General features: G+C 36.2%; 1 protein-coding gene across 1 annotated transcript in view; it reads right to left on the reverse strand.

Moving 5' to 3' along the window:
- Positions 1 to 4,183: 4,183 nt before the first annotated feature.
- Positions 4,184 to 21,155, reverse strand: part of LOC132353344 (membrane cofactor protein-like) — a 54,413-nt gene continuing 37,441 nt past the window's right edge. Inside the window, exon 11 of the mRNA XM_059904483.1 lies at positions 4,184 to 4,944. Coding sequence (XP_059760466.1) covers positions 4,872 to 4,944 — 73 coding nt within the window. The 3' untranslated portion in view covers positions 4,184 to 4,871. The remainder of the gene's footprint in view (positions 4,945 to 21,155) is intronic.

Genomic DNA, 21,155 nt, shown 5'->3' on the forward strand with positions numbered 1-21,155 from the left:
TTTGAACCCTTTTTAGGTGGCAGTGGATGATCAGAGACTGATCATTTTCCTGAACACCATGAATTGTGCTCATCTAAATGTTAGTAGTCTGCAGAATTCTTAATGAAGCCACAAACCCTAAGCACCAGGATGGATGCCAGATGTCCTGTTTTTTTCTGATAGTTCCACATAAGACTTGCCACTGTGACATGCAATATTTCAATTTTTAAAAAGTTGTGCAAGGGTGGTGCATGTTTTAAACCTAAGTGGCTGCCAGCTAATATGAGTTTTACTACCCCAAACAGGTTTTTTTGGGCTAGCAAGTCATGAATCAGCATGGGTAACTTTCTCAATGTGATCCATACTTAAGGCAATTTGGTCACTTTCTGCAGGTTTACAAGCCAGAGGGAAGGAAAAATAGTTTATTGACCACACTGAGGTTAGCCCTTTTTCAAAAGTTAATTTCCTAGAAGGCAAGCAGAAAATACCTAGTTAATTAAAATAAAATAAAAAAAATGGCTTCTGGGAATCAGCAATGACTGAAATCTGAATAATGACAAAGTTTGGACAACTAAGGAAAGGACTCGTCAAATGCCCTAACAGTCCACAGGAGGGCAGGAGTGCTATGATTATAAAGGCTGACCACTTCATTCTAGGGTAACCTTTTCTGTATGAGCCCAGAAATGATGAAAGCAATGCAGCTTAGAAAAAAAAAAAAAAATCTGTGTACACCTCCTCAATTTTGTATTGTTTCTGAAAGTCAATAGGCTATGTTAAATCCTGTTCTTGAGTACAAATATATAGATTTTTAGTATGCAAAATTATTCACTCTAGGTTACAATATTAATTGTCAAGAATTACTAAGTTTTAGAATACCAGAGTTGACTATTTCCCTTAAAACTAGAATATTCTTTTAACAATTTAAATTTAAATTACTGCCTACCCCAGCCGTCTCCAGAATTCTTGTAGAGGACTTCTGTTATTCACCTTAAAAGCTCTCCTCGTGTATTTAATGTCAATTTAAAAAATATACTATAGTCTCAAGTTAAAGACAAAATTTGATAAAATACATTCTTTAATTATAGTCAAACTAATTTTCATCCACTGTGGATATTAGAAAGATTACTTCTGTTTTTTTGTTTTGTTTTGTTTTGTTTTTAAAACCACAGATAGCTTCCTTTGGTTAGGCAGGCAACAAGACCTCAATTCAAGTTTTAGATATTTTCTGATTTCTTTAATAAGCTGAATTATAAAACCACAATTTTATTCTGTAAGTCTAAGCATTTACCTTATGTCTTTATAAGTTCATATGTAGAAGTGGATTCTGGGGCTTGAGAACCACTAATGTAGGTGTTCTCACACTTAACTACATATTAGAATCATTTGGGAAGCTTTAAAGAATAATGATGTCCAGGCCACACCCCAGGTCAAGGACACGACAAATCTCTGGGTGGTGGGACCCAGGCATCAGTAAAACTCCCCAAGGTATTCCAGTGCACAGCTATGGTTCAGAAACACTGAGGTCTGATCTCATGGTTTAGCAATGTGATTTAGTTCAAAGAGAGCAATAATTTTTTTGCATGAATTAAAAACAAACTCTATTATTAGTTACACACAAAAACATGCTATGCTTTCATGGTTGGCACTTAGGTTTTTAATTACTCAGTCACACCCATGCATTAAAGTGATGTGGAAGATATGTCTTCTACCAAACACATGTACATAGATACTTAAATGTGGTTCCTTCAAAGCCAGGTAATTACAAGGGCTATGAGAGTTGGGCAGAAATCAGGAAGTGCTGCATGGAATGGGCTCTGTGAGCTGGGCCTTGAAAGATGCCCAGAATCAGACAGGACTGGAGGTGCTTCACGTAACAGTGAACTAGGAATGCAGCAGAGAGCAGGGGTCAGTTGGTTTAGTTTGACTGAGAGCAAGTTATCTGAAATGTAGCAGAAAGAGAAGGCTTAGGAAGAAAAGTTGGGATTTAATGGTACAAAGCCTTCAAGTACCATGAAAGAAATTTGAACTTCATGCTGTAGGTAATGTGTTGGGACTGAACACATTTGAGCAGGGGAGGCACATGACAGGCTGGGAGGGGAGGAGCCTGGACATACTTCAGGCTCTGAGACATGAGGGGCAGGAGTGGTGATTGTGGGAGGGGAATGCTTACAGAAGGTGGGTCCCAATTTGAAGCATACTTTGATTTGAGATAAAACACACTGGAAATAAATGCATCATCACAAATATAACTTCTCCAAAAGGACATTTTTTTAAAAATAGATTTGAAGATCCATTTCTCAAAAAATGAACAAATCAGACATGAGACCTCTTATTCCACTGGGGATACATTCTTGCAGTTTTAAGAAACCTTTAAATTCAAATATACTTTTTCCCTCTCATTTAAACAAATTTTCCTAGAGAAACAGTTTTCTCATATATGTAGGTGATTGACAAATTATTTGATGAATAGAACATAGTTTATATTTACACAGATCTATAAATCTCACATATACATATATTAAATTGGAAACACTTAATTTGAAGCAGAAACAACTATAAAAGTCAATTTGTTTTGGTAAGCATAAAACTTTTGTTTGAAAAATTCCTCAATCAGGGTTAAAAGATAAATAGTATAGTCATCCCTTGCTTCTAAGCAAGTGCTACATTCTTGAAAAGGATGTGAAAATGGGTATAGTGAAACTTAAACTCTATATTTAATTCAGAATTCCTGTTTATTTCTGCTCAAAGTTATCTACCTAAAGTTCCTCAACAGGGATTACAAAAGGAAGGACCATTTACAGGGCCTTATAAACATGTCCTTAGAGAGTAAAACAATATTTACTCTGGTCCACGCTTAATTCCTCATTCACATCCTTCTCAAGGCAACATTTCTTTGGCCCAATTTGTGCTACTAACTATAAAAGTGTGAAACAAACCTGTAAAAATTTAATTTGAGTTAGAGAGGCAGTCCGTCCTCTCTGGCTGCTGGCTCATTTGAAGGAGGCCCTGCCTGGTGTGAGGACAGAGAAGAGGGTTGGGATCTGTCCCACCTGAGAGTCAAGAGCTACTGAGTTCTTTCTTCTTCCTGTCCCTTTGCATGACCTACAGCAAATCCAGAGAGTTAAGTTTGCTTTTCTGAAATACGGGGCTTCATTTTTACTCTGCCCTTTGCAGATGAGGTGAGGAGCCCACAAAGACTCAGATTCTGTTGCAACTTGAGGTTATCTGATGAATTTATTCCCTACAAGCTGCCTATATTCAGATGACATGTTTAAAGACATGTTTAAAGACATCTCTTTATTCAAGTGGGGAGAGAAAACCACCTATAGCCAGAATTTAGGGTGGACTCTAATTCTCTTAAAGAATGGAATTCTTTTTAAGAAAACTACAAGCCCACAGTGTTCACTTTGTCCTGAGCTGGCATTCCTGCTATGGGTGTTAGAGCCCTCTAACTTTGTACAGAAGCATGCAACTGATGCTGAATTCTTCTGGATTTCTTAGACTGGTTTATTGTTATTAAAAGGGGTGAAGAACAAATGCCAGACAAACTTTATAGTGTCTCTAAATCACCAGGAAGTTACAAATAAGTTTTAAAAATAGAATTTTATCCTATTACTCTGAGAACATTTTCTGGTAATATTCTTGTTAGGGAAGTCAAACTTGTTCAAATCCCAAATGCACAGTGTTTTTCTTTTTACTAAGGGCTGAAGTAGTGTACACATAGAATAATAATTTTAAAAGTTTGAATTATTGCAAGAATTACCAAAATGTGACAAGGAGACTGAAACGCTGCTGGGAAAATGGTGTCAATAAACTTGCTGATGCAGGGTTGCCACAAACCTTCAATCTGTAAAAAATGCAATATCTGCAAAGTGCAACAAAGTGAAGAACAAGAAAACTGAGGTATGCCTGTATAACACTGTATAAGTTTAAGGTGTACAGCATGATTTGATAATGTATACATTGTGAAATGATTACCACAATAAATTTCTTAACATCCATCACCTCTCATAGTTACCAAAAGTTTTCCTCTTCTTCTTCATGATTAGAAAATTGAAGACCTACTCTCTTAGCAATTTGCCAATGCAGTCTTCCTTGATATCCGAGGAGGATTGGTTCCAGATTCCCACCCCCTTCCCCTGCAAATAAAAATCTGAATGCTCAAGTCCTTTATATTATATGGCATAGCACAGGCGGCCCTCTGTATCCATAGATGCTGATGCAGAACCATCAGATAGAGTGTCAGCTGTATACAATAAAGCATTACTAATTATTGTCACTATGCTGTACATTATATCCCAGTATTCATTTACCTTATATCTGGAATTTTGTACCTTTTGACACCCTTCACCCAATTCCCCTATCATCCCCACCCCCTGCCTCTGGCAACCAGAAATCTGATTTCTTTTTCTGTGAGTGTGGACTTTTGGATTCCATATATAAGTGAGGTCATTCAGTATTTGTCTCTTTCTGTATGGCTTATTCACTTAGCATAATGTCCTCAAGTTCCATAAGTGTTGTTGCAAATGGCAGGATTTCCTTCTTTTTCATGGCTGAATTGTATTCCACTGTATGTTGTGCATATGTGTATGTATATACATTTGCGTGTATGTGTGTGTATATATATTCACTGAACACTTAGGTTCCTTCCATGTCGTGGTTATTGTAAATAATGCTGCAATACACAGGGAGGTGCAGTTATCTCTTCATAGGGTAATTTTGTTTCCTTTGGATATATACTGTGGAATATATATTGTGGAATTGCTGAATCATATGGTGGCACTATTTTTAATTTTTTGAGGAACCTGCATACTGTTTTCCATATTTACTGTAGACCTTAACATATTAATAGAATCAAAAGATAAACTGACACATGGGTTTGTGGAAAATAATTAGTGCTTCTGCACTGATGGACTGGTTGGTCTTTTCTGGTGAGTGGTGGGTCCAGCACCAACTTCCTTTTTCCTACAAGGAAAGACAAAAAGATAGTATCAGAGGTGAACATAATTAAGTACAGAAATTAAACTCCACAAGCACATTTACAAAATGGACAGTGAAAAAAATGTATTTATAGCAGTAAGAGTCACTGAACTAGGAAATAAATGATCCTTTTAAAGTAATTTCAAATGTTCAATTAGTCTCACTCCAGGAACCCTTTTTCTATCCCTGTATTATATTTCTGATTCCCTCCAAAACAAGAAATAGAGTAGTCTCATATACTTAGTAAATATTCCCTTATTTTAGTTTAGGGCCATTGAGAAAGACTAGAGAGAAGTACATGTTTTCCCTAAAATACAATTTTAATTCTGGCTCTGAGATTAAACCTTTAAGAAGGTAACAATTCCAGTGGCGTTCAAGTTCAGTAATGCCTCATTTACCCCTCACTGTCAAGAAAATCATGTGTTCTGGTTAGAGAGTCTCCTAAGTAACTGAAACTCACATCACACTTTTTTTTTTGTAACAACAGACAGCTTTCTAAAATCTATTACTCAAGTCCAGCATTGTCCATAGAAATATAATGCGAGTCACACAGGTAATTTTGAATTTTGTAGAAGCTACATTAAAAAAAGGAAAAGAAGTAGGAAAATTAGTTTTAAATATTTTTTACTTAACCAAATATTCATGGATTGTACATTCCTTTGCACTAAGTCTTTGAATCTGGTGTGTAATTTGCACTCAAGCTCATTTTACATAGGATGAGCCACTTTTGACTTCCTCAGCAGCCAATCAGGGCTACTGACTCTACAGCCAGAGAATGCGGTTCCAGTTCCTACTTAGGAAACTGACTACAATAGACAGACTACAACCAAATGGGGACCAGTCAGTTATTTACAGTATGCCTGCCCCAGCAAACACTTCAGGGTGCCTACCCCATGTAAGAGCTAACTGTGTTAATTTTGCAGACTTTCATATTTCTCTTGGTGAGGGAGGCATCACTATGAACCAGCACTGTCACAGCACAATACTTGTTATATAGCAGTTTCCTTAAGGATATTGTGGAGAGTGATTCAATATTTAGGCCTATCACTGAATCTTCTAAGACTACTATATTTTTCTATCTTGAAGCAATACTTTTTTTTTTCTAGTAGTAATGGAATCTTTTTTTAAAAAAAATAGAATTAAAAATTGAAATCCAATATATGAGAAAGATAAATAAGCATTAATATAAACTTAAAGAAACATTCATTTGATATAACAATGAAGCTCTTTGAAGATGATTCAAATGTGGAAGTGAATTACTAATTATAGTTATATTACCTTCAGCAATCATTAAGTTAACTTCAAGTATTTACAGAAAACTTGAAGCTCATGGCCTTCTGAAAACTACTTTTCTGGTTGGCTTTATCCTCAAAGGAATTCTTAGAGAACCAAGCAGATACGTAGGGCTGGGTAGGCCCACACTGCCATTCTAGTTGTTATGTTTGTCTTCCCCTTTGCCCTGTGATCAAAGACACCACTTTGCTTTTACAAAGAAACTGCCCTTCTTATTGGCCTTTGTAGAATCTGTTCCCAAACTCGTGACTGTAACCTAGGGTAGTGCCTCACATTATAAGTGGTGGGAAACATATCTCCTCTTCCCAGGTTTGCAGATACACCTTCTGGCACAAAAGAGGAACTTCCAGACACACACAAAAAAAATCATAAGAGAATACTAGAATAATTATATGTGACAAATTGGACAACCCAGAAGAAATGAACAAGTTTCTAGAAACATATAGCCCACCAAAACTGAATGAAGAAGAAATAGATAATTTGAACAGACATATAGCTAGAAGTGAAATAGAATTGGTAATTTAAAAACTCCCTGCAAACAAAAGTCCAGGACTGTATGGTTTCACTTGGGAATTCTACCAAACATACAAAGAACTTATACAGATCCAGAACACTCCCAAAGTCATTCTATGAAGCCACCATCACCCTGATACCAAAACCAGACAAAGACACTACCAAAAAAGAACATTACAGGCCAATATCTTTTTGAATATAGATACAAAAATTCTCAACACAGTATTAGCAACCAAATTCAACACATAAAAAATCATACACCACGACCAAGTTGGATTCTCCCCAGGGACACAAGGATGGTTCAACATACGCAAATCATTCAATGCAACACACCACATCAACAAAAGAAGTGGAAAAGAACCACATGATCATCTCACTAGATGCAGAAAAAGCATTTGATAAAATTCAACATCCATTCATGATAAAAACTCTTACCAAAGTGGGTATAGAGGGAACATATCTCAACTTAATAAAAGCTATTTATGACAAACCTACAGCCAACATAATACTCAGTGGTGAAAAGTTGAAAGCCTTCTCACTAAAATCTGGAACATTACAAGGATGCCCACTCTCACCATTTCTATTCAATATAGTATTGGAAGTTCTAGCCACAGCATTCATACAGGAAAATAAAATGTATCCTAATTGGAAAGGAAGTGGTAAAACTGTCATTATATGTAGATAACAGGGTACTATATATATAGAAAACCCTAAAGAGTCCACACAAAAAGTACTAGAACTGATAAACAAATTTAGCAAGGTCGCAGGATACAAGATTAACATACAAAAATCTGTTGCATTTCTTTACACTAACAATGAAATATCAGAAAGGGAAAGTAAAAAAAAAAATCCCTTTTAAAATTGCATCAAAAGGAATAAAATAATTAGAAATAAACCTGACCTAGTAGGTAAAAGACTTATATGCTGAGAGCTATAAAACATTGATAAGGGAAATTGATGATGATTTAAAGAAATGAAAAGATACTCCATGCTCTTGAAATGGAAGAATCACTATTATTAAAATGGCCATACTACCCAAAGCAACCTACAGATTTAATGTGATACTTATCAAATTACCCATGATATTTTTCACAGAACTAGAACAAATAATCCTAAAATTTATATGGAACCATAAAATACCCAGAATTTCCAAAGCAATCCTGAGGAAAAAGAACAAACCTGGAAGCATAACCCTCCCAGAATTCAGACAATACTACAAAGCTATAGCAATCAAACAGCATGTATTGGCACAAAAACAGATATATGGATCAACAGAACAGAATAGAGAGTCCAGAAATAAACCACACACTATGCTCAATCTTTGACAAAGAAGGCAATAATATTCAATGAAGAAAAGACAATCTCTTTGGCAAGTGGTGGGTGTTTGGAAAGCTGGACAGTCACATGTAAATCAATGAAGCTAGAACACTCCTTTACACCATACACAAAAATAAACTCAAAATGGCTTAAAGGCTTAAATATAAGACATTACACCATAAAACTCCTAGCAGAGAACATAGGAAAAAAGTTCTCTGACATAAATTGTGCCAATGTTTTCTTAGGTCAGTCTCCCAAGGCAATATGAATAAAAGCAAAAATAAACAAATGGGACCTAATCAAAGTTATAAGCTTTTGCACAGAAAAGGAAACCAGGGCTTCCCTGGTGGCGCAGTGGTTGAGAGTCTGCCTGCCAATGCAGGGGACACGGGTTCGGGCCCTGGTCTGGGCGGATCCCACATGCTGCGGAGTAACTGGGCCCGTGGGCCACGGCTGCTGAGCCTGCGCGTCTGGAGCCTGTGCTCCGCAACGGGAGAGGCCGCGAGAGTGAGAGGCCTGCGCACCGCGATGAAGAGTGGCCCCCACTTGCCGAGGCTGGAGGGAGCCCTCGCACAGAGGCGAAGACCCAACACAGCCATAAAATAAAATAAATAAATTAAATAGCTTTACAAAAAAAAGAAAGCAAAATCATTAAAAAAAAAAAAGGAAACCATAAACAAAATGAAAAGACAACCTATGGAATGGGAGAAGATATTTGCAAATGATGTGACTCACAAGGGATTAAATTCCAATATATACAAACATCTCATACAACTCAATAACAAACAAACAGTGCAATCAAAAAATGGGCAGAAGACCTAAATAGACATTTCCCAAAGAAGACATATAGATGGCCAATAGGCACATGAAAAGATGCTCAACATCGCTAATTATCAGAGAAACGCAAATCAAAACTCCAATAAGGTATCACCTCACACTGGTCAGAATGGTCATCATCAAAAAATCTATACATAATAAATGCTGGAGAGTTGTGAAGAAAAAGGAACCCTCCTACACTGTTGGTGGGGATGTAAATTGGTGCAACCACTATGGAGAACAGCATGGAGGTTCCTTAAAAAACTAAAAATAGAGTTTCCATATGACCCAGCAATGCCACTCCTGGGCATATAACCAGAAAAAACTCTAATTCAAAAAGATATATGCACCCCAATGTTCACAGCAGCACTATTTACAATAGCAAAGACATGGAAGCAACCTAAATGTCCATCAACAGATGAATGGATAAAGAAGATGTGGTATATATATACACAATGAAATACTACTCAGCCATAAAAAAGAATGAAATAATGCCATTTGCCACAACATGGATGGACCTAGAGATTATCACACTAAGTGAAGTAAGACAGAGAAAGACAAATATCATATGATATCACTTAAGTGTGGTATCTAAAATATGGTACAAATGAACTTACGTACAGTACAGAAACAGACACACAGACAGGAAACAAACTTATGGTTACCAAAGAGGAAATGGGGGGAGGGATAAATTAGGAGTTTGAGATTAGTACATATAAACAACTATACATAAAATAGATAAACAACAATGTCCAAATCTTTGGTACAGGGAACTATATTCAATATCTTGTAATAACATATAATGGAAAAGAATATGAAAAATAATACATAATTGTATAACTGAATCACGTTACTGTACAGCAGAAATTAACACAACACTGTAAATCAAGGATACTTCAATCAGCACTCCCTCTTGCGAGAGCACTGGAATCACAACTAACTGCTGAACAATCATCAACAGGAAGACACTGGAACTCATCAAAAAAGACATCCCACACCCAAAGAAAAAGGAGACCCACAATGAGATGGTAGGAGGGGCACAATCACAAAAAAATCAAATCCCATAACCGCTGGGAGGGTGACTCACAAACTGGAGAACAATTATACCACAGAAGTACACCCACTGGAGTGAAGGTCCTGAGCCCCATGTCAGGCTTCCCAACCTGGGGGTCTGGCGATGGGAGGAGGAATTCCCAGAGAATCAAACTTTGAAGGCTAGTGGGATTTGATTGCAGGACTTTGACAGGACTGGGGGAAACAGAGACTCCACACTAGAAGGGCACACACAAAGTAGTGTGTGCATCAGGACATGGGGGAAGGAGCAGTGACCCCATAGGAGATTGAAACAGACCTACATGCTAGTGTTGGAGGGTCTCCTGCAGAGGGGAGCTGGCTGTGGATCACTGCAGGGACAAGGACACTGGCAGCAGAAGTTCTGGGAAGTTCTACTTGGCATGAGCCCTCCAGGAGTCCACCATTAGCCCCACCAAAGACCCTGTAGCCTCCAGTGCTAGGTCAAACAACCAACGGGGAGGAAACTCAGCCTCACCCATCAGCAGAAAAGCAGATTAAAGTTTTACTGAGCTCTGCCCACCAGAGCAACACCTAGCTCTACCCACCAACAGTCCCTCCAATCAGAAAGACTGCACAAGCCTCTTAGATAGCCTCATCCACCAGAGGCAGACAGCAGAAGCAAGAAGAACTACAATCCTGCAGTCTGTGGAACAAAAACCACATTCACAGAAAGATAGACAAAATGAAAAGGCAGAGGACTATATACCAGATTAAGGAACAAGATAAAATCCCAGAGAAATAATTAAATGAAGTGGAGATAGGAAACCTTCCAGAAAAAGAATTCAGAATAATGATAGTGAAGATGATCCAGGACCTCGGAAAAATAAGGGAGGCAAAAATCGAGAAGATGCAAGAAATGTTTAACAGAGACCTAGAAGAATTAAAGAACAAACAAACAGAGATGAACAATACAATAACTGAAATGAAAACTACACTAGAAGGAATCAATAGCAGAATAACTGAGTCAGAAGAACGGATAAGTGACCTGGAAGACAGAATGGTGGAATTCACTGCTGCAAAACAGAATAGAGAAAAAAGAATGAAAAGAAATGAAGACAGCCTAAGAGACCTCTGGGACAACATTAAACGAAACAACATTCACATAATAGGGGTCCCAGAAGGAGAAGAGAGAGAGAAAGGACCAGAGAAAATATTTGAAGAGATTATAGTTGAAAACTTCCCTAACATGGGAAAGGAAATAGCCACCCAAGTCCAGGAAGCACAGAGAGTCCCATACAGGATCAACCAAAGGAGAAACATGCCGAGACACATAGTAATCAAACTGGCAAAAATTAAAGACAAAGAAAGATTATTGAAAGCAGCAAGGGAAAAATTACAACATACAAGGCAACTCCCATAAGGTTAACAGCTGATTTCTCAGCAGAAACTCTACAAGCCAGAAGGGAGTGGCATGCTATATTTAAGGTGATGAAAGGGAGGAACCTACAACCAAGATTACTCTCACCAGCAAGGACCTCATTCACATTTGATGGAGAAACCAAAAGCTTTACAGACAAGCAAAAGCCAAGAGAATTCAGCACCACCAAACCAGCTCTACAACAAATGCTAAAGGAACTTCTCAAAGTGGGAAACACAAGACAAGAAAAGGACCTACAAAAACAAACCCCAAACAATTAAGAAAATGGTAACATGAACATACATATTGATAATTACCTTAAATGTGAATGGTTAAATGCTCCAAAAAAAAATACAAGCTTGCTGAATGGATACAAAAACAAGACCCATATATATGTTGACTACAAGAGACCGACTTCAGACATAGGGACACATACAGACTGAAAGTGAGGGCATTGAAAAAGATATTCTGTGCAAATGGAAATCAAAAGAAAGCTGGAGTAGGAATATTCATATCAGATAAAATAGACTTTAAAACAAAGAATGTTACAAGAGACAAGGAAGGACACTACGTAATGATCAAGGGATCAATCCAAGAAGAAGATATTACAATTATAAATATATATACACCCAACATAGGAGCACCTCAATACATAAGGCAACTGCTAACAGCTATAAAAGAGGAAATCGACAGTAACACAATAATAGTGGGGGACTTTAACAGCTCACTTACATCAAAGGACAGTTCATACAAACAGAAAATTAATAAGGAAATAGAAGCTTTAAATGACACAGTAGACCAGATAGATTAAATTGATATTTTTAGGACATTCCATCCTAAACAGCAGATTACACTTTCTTCTCAAGTGCGCAGGGAACATTCTCCAGGATAGATCACGTCTTAGGTAACATATCAGGCCTCAGTAAATTTAAGAAAATTGAAATCATATCAAGCACCTTTTCTGACCACAACGCTATGAGATTAGAAATCAATTACAGGGAAAAAAGGTAAAAAATTCCAACACATGGAGGCTAAACAATACGTTACTAAATATGCAAGAGATCACTGAAGAAATCAGAGAGGAAATAAAAAATGCCTAGAGACAAATGACAATGAAAACACGATGATCCAAAACCTATGGGCTGCAGTAAAAGCAGTTCAAAGAGGGAAGTTAACAGCTATACAAACCTACCTCAAGAAACAAGAAACATCTCAAATAAACAATCTAACCTTACACCTAAAGGAACTAGAGAAAGAAGAACAAACAAAACCCAAAGTTAGCAGAAGAAAAGAAATCATAAAGATCAGAGCAGAAATAAATGAAACAGAAACAAAGAAAACAATAGCAAAGATCAAGAAAACTAAAAGCTGGTTCTTTGAGAAGATAAACAAAATTGATAAACCATTCGCCAGACACATCAAGAAAAAGAGGGAGAGGACTCAAATCAATAAAATTAGAAATGAAAAAAGTGAAATTACAACAGACACCCCAGAAATACAAAGCATCCTAAGAGACTACTACAAACAACTCTATGCCAATAAAATGGACAACCTGGAAGAAATGCACAAATTCGTAGAAAGGTATAACCTCCCAAGCCTGAACCAGGAAGAAATAGAAAATATGAACAGACCAATCACAAGTAATGAAATTGAAAATGTGATTAAAAATCTTCCAACAAAAAAAAGTCCAGGACCAGACGGCTTCACAGGGGAATTCTATCAAACATTTAGAGACGAGCTAACACCCATCCTTCTCAAACTCTTCCAGAAAATTGCAGAGGAAGGAACACTCCCAAACTCATTCTATGAGGCCACCATCACATGATACCAAAACCAGATAAAGATACTACAAAAAAGAAAATTACAGACCAATATCACTGATGAATATAGATGCAAAAATCCCCAACAAAATACTAGCAAACAGAATCCAACAACACATTAAAGGATCATACACCATGATCAAGTGGGATTTATCCCAGGGATGCAAGGATTCTTCAATATACACAAATCAATCAATGTGATACACCACATTAAGAAATTGAAGACTAAAAACCATATGATCATCTCAATAGATGCAGAAAAAGGTTTTGACAAAATTCAACACCAATTTATGATAAAAACTCTCCAGGAAGTGGGCATAGAGGGAACCTACTTCAACATAATAAAGGCCATGTATGAGAAACCCACAGCAAACATCATTCTCAATGGTGAAAAACTGAAAGCATTTCCCCTAAGACCAGGAACAAGACAAGGATGTCCACTCTCCGCACTATTATTCAACATAGATTTGGAAGTCCTAGACATGGCAATCAGAGAAGAAAAAGAAATAAAAGGAATACAAATTGGAAAAGAAGAAGGAAAACTGTCACCGTTTGCAGATGACATGATACTATACATAGAGAATCCTAAAGATGCCACCAGAAAACTACTAGAGTTAATCACTGAATTTGGTAAAGTTGCAGGATACAAAATTAATGCACAGAAATCTCTTGCATTCCTATACACTAATGATGAAAAATCTGAAACAGAAATTAAGGAAACACTCTCATTTACCATTGGAACAAAAAGAATAAAATACCTAGGAATAAACCTACCTCGGGAGACAAAAGACCTGTATGCAGAAAACTATAAGACACTGATGAAAGAAATTAAAGATGATACCAACAGATGGAGAGATATACCATGTTCTTGGATGGGAAGAATCAATATTGTGAAAATGACTATACTACCCAAAGCAATCCACAGATTCAATGCAAACCCTATCAAATTACCAATAGCATTTTTCACAGAACTAGAACAAAAAATATTAAAATTTGTATGGAGACACAAAAGACCCCAAATAGCCAAAGTGGTCTTGAGGGAAAAAAGCAGAGCTGGAGGAATCAGACTCCCTGACTTCAGACTATACTACAAAGCTACAGTAATCAAGACAATATGGTACTGGTACAAAAACAGAAATATAGATCAATGGAACAAGATAGAAAGCCCAGAGATAAACCCACACACCTATGGTCAACTAATCTATGACAAAGGAGGCAAGGATATACAACGGAGAAAAGACAAGTCTCTTCAATAAGTGGTGCTGGGAAAACTGGATAGCTACATGTAAAAGAATGAAATTAGAACACTCCCTAACACCATACACAAAAATAAACTCAAAATGGATTAGAGACCTAAATGTAAGACCAGACACTATAAAAGTCTTAGAGGAAAAGATAGGAAGAACACTCTTTAACATAAATCACAGCCACATCTTTTTTATCCCACCTCCCACAGTAATGGAAATAAAAACAAAAATAAATAAATGGGACCTAATGAAACTTAAAAGCTTTTGCACAGCAAAGGAAACCATACACAAGACGAAAAGACAACCCTCAGAATGGGAGAAAATATTTGCAAACGAATCAACGGACAAAGGATTAATCTCCAAAATATATAAACAGCTCATGCAGCTCAATATTAAAAAAACAAACAACTCAGTCCAAAAATGGGCAGAAGACCTAAATAGACATTTCTCCAAAGAAGACACACAGATGGCCAAGAAGCACATGAAAAGCTGCTCAACATCACTAATTATTAGGGAAATGCAAATCAAAACTACAATGAGGTATCACCTCACACCAGTTAGAATGGGCATCATCAGAAAATCCACAAACAACAACTGCTGGAGAGGGTGTGGAGAAAAGGGAACCCTCTTGCACAGTTGATGGGAATGTAAATTGATACAGCCACTCTGGAGAACAGTATGGAGGTTCCTTAAAAAACCTAAAAATAGAATTACCATATGACCCAGCAATCCCACTACTGGGCATATACCCAGATAAAACCATAATTCAGAAAGACACATGCACCCCAATTGTCTCTGCAATGCTGTTTACAATAGCCAGGTCATGGAAGCAACCTAAATGCCCATTGACAGATGAGTGGATAAAGAAGTTGTGGTACATATATACAATGGAATATTACTCAGCCATAAAAAAGAATGAAATTGGGTCATTTGTAGAAACATGGATGAACCTACAGAATGTCTTACAGAGTGAAGTAAGTCAGAAAGAGGAAAACAAATATCGTGTATTAACGCATATATGTGGAATCTAGGAAAATGGTACTGATGAACCAGTTTGCAAGACAGAAATAGAGACACAGATGTAGAGAACAAAAGTATGGACACCAAGGGGTGAAAGTGTGGGGGGCGGTGGTGCTGGTGGGAAGAATCGGTAGATTGGGATTGACCTTTGTACAGTAATATGTATAAAATAGACAAATAATAAGAACCTGCTGTATAAGAAAAAATGAGTCAAGAAAAAAAAGAATACTTCAGTCAAAAAGAGGAACTTCCAATTCATTTCATTCAAAGACAGAAGGTTGAGCAGGTTAAATGGCTTAAGACAATAAATTTCATAATTTTTCAAAATCTGAGTATATTTTTTGTTGGTTTCTCTTTCATATGCCAAAAATATCCTGGTCAAGGGAAGAGATAAATGCCTTTACAGAATTAATATTTACAAGTTGAAATTGAATTTCTTTAAAAAATTAAGTAAAATGTATTTTGTCTTCTGTCAAAGAATAATTTTCCTCTCTGCACTTAAAATGAACAGATTCTGTGATTATTTCCCATTGGGCTAAAAAATTCCCCCAGCTTCGGATTCACAGCTGTTATAAGGTAGAGAAGCTAGATAGTCTGATAAAAGGATAAGGGGGACATTACATTGTTGGCACCTATGTCAAAGCAAGAGCCTGTCAATGCACATTATTTTACATTAAAACAGGGAAGGTATGAGAAAACCTCAATAATCTAACACAGAGAACAAGAATCCTAGTGTCCTCTTGGATGTCTACTGCCCACTTATCTTAGTTCAGGTTATTGATATCTAAATATTCATTGAATATTTTTCAGAAGAAAGGACATCTCTGAAAAGAAACGTAACAGAAAGCAGATACATTTTAACGATAAAAACAAACCTTTCTCTCATCTCTCCTAAGAAAGAAATAAAATTTACTTGTCTGTGGCTCTCACCAGTTAGGTATTTGCTGAACAGAGGAAGGGAAAAGGGCTGAATAAAATAGTGATGTCAAACCAAAAGGAAGCAAGAGTGGCATAAAAATGGGATAAAATCAATGATAGAGGATAAGGGAAGTAAGCTGACAATTAGGTTCATAAATTATGGCTCTCCTGATTCTCATTAGGAACTTGAAACAAGAATTTGGTGCAAGAAACTACTTTACCTTTGAGGTCTTATAGATCATCCAGCAGATAAGCAGATTCTATATTTATGTGCAATCTGTTTAACCCTGAAAGGACTTAGCCTCAAGTGAATAATGTAAACTCTTTTTCACAAAATGAGATTGTATAAGAAAAAGTGGTCCTGGCCTCTAGCACCCTAGAATTTGAGGCAATACGCAGAACATGTATTGATTCCATGTAATATTGTCTAAGAAATCGATTTTATAACAAGTCATACATTTTTGGATATATCTTAACTTTTGCATTGAGGACAGTTTCTTTCCATAGCACAGCTGTTTTCATCTGAGGGAAGATCTCTGTAAAACTTATTAGGTGACCTCCTATTTTTCTGGGATGGATCTAAATTTTATAAATGTGCTCTCTCAATGAATCAAATAATCTTTCTGATTTATTAGTTACTATGTAAAATGTTTCTGAATAATTCTTTGAATGCTCAAGAATTTGAAAGCCAGGTAGAAAAAAGTTCAAATTAATGTGATGTTTCATTTTCCCCCCCATCATTACACTCTTCAGCACCTAACTGGCAACTATCTACAGTAAATCCAAAAAGCTTCTGTAACATTCATTTAAACAGACAGCTTAAAAATTACAAAGTTTCTGGATCAATCATTATTAATATAACATTAAAAATAGGCTTAAGTTATACCAAATAGTAGTAAATATCCTTTATGGAAGAAAATAAAAATCTATATTTTGTCACGGGTAATAAGTATATAAATTATGGAAATTATTCTAGCAAACTTAGCAAACTCTCACTTATCCAGCAATAATTTAACTGGAGTAAAGAAAATCATGCATTTATGAAAAGAAAATTACTACAAATAAGTGAAAACATTTGTTTTTTTGAAACCACACAGTCCAGACATGCAAAACAGGTTTGAGCAGTAGCAAAGGAGAGGGCAAAGGCTGTGGATTCCAAGTCTGGAAAGTATGGTAGAAGAATTCGTTCAGAAAGGAGATTTGGCTTGCCGCAACTAGAGAAAGCCTGCGCACAGCAACGAAGACCCAACGCAGAAGAAAGTAAAAGAAAGAAAAAGAAAGAAAGAAAGAAAGAAAGAAAGAAAGAAAGAAAGAAAGAAAGAAAGAAAGAAAGAAAGAAAGAAAGAAAGAAAGAAAGAAAGAAAAAGAAAGAAAGAAAGAGAAAAAGAGAGATTGGAAGGGAAAAGGAAGGAAGATGTAGATGGAGCCCATCAGACCAATTGGGATCCTATTCTATTCTTAGTTGAGAGCTAAGAAACAGAAAACTGTAGCAGACTACATTAACCTTGTTGGCCTTTTTTAATCAAGTATTTTAAATGATGTTTAGTGATCTTAAAAAGTGACTACTACAGTACTTCTGTACTTTGGGATAGAGGCTGCAGTAGGGTAACTGTGTTCCCAAATCATCCTAAATACAAAATTACATCAAATCCATTTTCTATCCATTTTTAACAGCAATTTGGGATTATCTTTGCTCAGTATCCTGCTTCCACAGTTACCCCTAGAAATAGAGAAGTAATTGCGTACATTTTACAGTCTTATAAAGGAGTTTCTAAGGCAACGATAGCCGATTTGGGATATGGGGAAAGATTATGAACATTAAACAGTGTAAAGAATATAATAAAAATCTTTACTTTTTTAAAAGCTTAGTATTACCCCACATCCTTTTTTTTTAAAGCATACATATAGATGAGGAGTCTTTTAAAAATCCAATTATCTTAAAGAGGATAAAAATTTGTCAATAAGATTGATGGTGTTTCTTCAAATTTCAAGAATATGGGCACATCAGTAATAGTCTACTCTTTGGTAGAGCACAGCCCAGGCCCAGCAGCATCATTACTTGGGAGACCATTAGAGATGCACGATATCAGGCTCTGCACCAGACCTAATGAATCAGAATCTGCATAGTCCAGGCCCAGCAGCATCATTACTTGGGATATCATTAGAGATGCAAGATATCAGGCTCTGCACCAGACCTAATGAAGCACAGTCCAGGCCCAGTAGCATCATTACTTAGAAGATCATTAGAGATGCAAGATAACAGGCTCTGCACCAGACCTAATGAACCAGAATCTGCATTTTAACAAGATGCCATGTGATTAATGTACATATTAGAGAAGCGCTGTTCTAAACTTTAAAAAAGAGAGGCATACCTCCCATGCATTAGAGTAACTTCAGCTATTAAAATAATACAGAATTTAAAGGGTCAGAGACGACTTCAAAATCTGGAAGTGAAACAATCCACACAAAGAACATAAAATTAAGCCATTCTGTAACACTGAATTTCTAACTGCCCATGTTCCTATCATGAAAAGGATAACATATAATCAAAAAGATTTCCATATACAGTTGATCTTTGCACAACATGAGCTTGAACTATGTGGTCCACTTACACATGGACTTTTTTCAGTAGATAGATAAGTACTACAGTACTGCTGGATCCATGGTTAGTTGAATCTGAAAAGGCAGAACCATGGATTGGCAGTGGAGGCAGGGGAGCAAATGTAAAATTATAAAATTATATGTGGATTTTCGACTGAGCCTCTAATCACTGTGTTGTGAAGGGTCAACCGTACTTTATATTTTACCTCAAAGGCAATTATTAATTATCCCTCCCACACTATTTTTTGAAAACAATTTTTTTCTCAAATTATGCTACTGCATATAGGATTAATTATGTTTCATTGGTTAAAGGTTATGTTTCCAAAATATTAAAAAAATTTAATATGGCAATTTTTGGTTTTCTTTACAAAGATAATTTAGATGCTATGTTGTAAAATATGGGCTTTTTCTTAAAATTGAGATATAGTGTTGCCTTAGCTTTAGGTGTACTCAGAATGACTTGATATATGTAAATACTGCACGATGATCACCACAATAAGTCTTGTAAATATCCGGCACCATATATATGTACAAATTTTTTTCTTGTGATAAGAACTTTTTATACTCTCTTAGCAACTTTCAAATATGCAATACAGTATTATTAATGTTAACTATAGTCACCATGCTGTACATTACATCCCCATGACTTATTTTATAACTGGAAGTTTATAACTTTTGACTCCTTTCACGTGATATGCCAAACCCCCAGCCCCTTCCTCTGGCCTCACCAATCTGTTTTATGCATGTATGAGCTTGTCTTTTGTTTTTTAAGATTCCACATATAAGTGATATCATACGGTATTTGTCTTTCTCTATCTGACTTATTTCACTAAGCAAAATGCCCTCAAGGTCCATGTCCATCCATGTTGTTGCAAATGGCAAGATTTCATTCTTTTTTATGGCTGAATAATTCTATTATCTATCATCTATCTATCTATCTATCTATCTATTTAATCTATCTATCTATCACATTTTCTTTATACATTCATCCATCAATGGACACTTAGATTGTTTCCATATCTAGGCTAGTGAATAATGTTGCAATGAATATAGGGGGGCAGATATCTTTTCAAGTTAGTGTTTTTATTTCCTTTGGATAAATACCCAGAAGTGGAATTGCTGAATTGTATGGTAGTTCTATTTTTGATATTTTGAGGAACCTCAATAGTATGAGATGATATAACAATGGGATTTTGATTTGTATTTCCCTGATGATTAGTAATGTTGAGTATCTTTTCATGCACCTGTTGGTGATCTATATGCCTTCTTTGGAAAATGTCCATCTAGAGCCTATGCCCATTTTTAATAAAATTGTTTGATTTTTTACTACTGAGTTGTATCAGTTCTTCACATATTTTGGATATTAACCACTTATCAAATATATTATTTGCAATTATTTTCTGCAGTTCAGTAGGTTGCCCTTTCATTTTGTTGATGGTTTTCTTTGCTGTACAGAAGCATTTTTAGTTTGATGTAGTTCACTTGTTTATTTTTTATTTTGTTGCTTTTGCTTTTGGTGTGAAATCCAAAAAATATCATTGTGAAGATGTATATCAACGAGTTTCTGCTTATGTTTTCTTCTAGGAGTTTTATGATTTCAGGTCTTACGTTCAAGTCTTGAAGCTACTTGGAGTTAATTTTTGTGTATGGTGTAAGATAGCAATCCAGTTTCATTCTTTTGAATGTAGCTGTTCAGTTTTCCCAACACAGTTTATTGAAGAGACTCCTTTCCCCATTGTATGTTCTTGCCGCCTTTGTTGTAAATTAATTGACTTTATATATGTGGGTTTATTTCTGGGCTCTCTATTCTGTTCCATTGATCTATGTTTTTATGCCAACACTGCATAGGTGTGTGCAGAGAACACTTTCCTCTCTGAACTTCTGAGTAAACCCGGGAGGCTTTGTCTACCTGTCAAGCCTATACTTAGCCCTTGATCTCCAGCACCTGTAGCTTTTAAAACATCTCTTCCATCACTTTGTTTCTTAGAAATGTGACTAAAGATGTAAAACGCTTCTACACAATTCAGAAGTGATTAAATTGAATAAAATGAGCTAAAAACCAAAAAAGATTTCTAGAGCATTATAATATAGTTTGAAACCACGGAGCATGGTGTCGCCAGCTTTGTTCTTTCTTAAGATTGCTTTTGTGGCTTCATATGAAATTTTTAGGATTGTTTGTTCTACTTCTGTGAAAAATGCCATTGGAATTTTGATGGGGAT

The sequence above is a fragment of the Balaenoptera ricei genome, chromosome 1, assembly GCF_028023285.1.
Source record: "Balaenoptera ricei isolate mBalRic1 chromosome 1, mBalRic1.hap2, whole genome shotgun sequence".
NCBI lineage: Eukaryota > Metazoa > Chordata > Mammalia > Artiodactyla > Balaenopteridae > Balaenoptera > Balaenoptera ricei.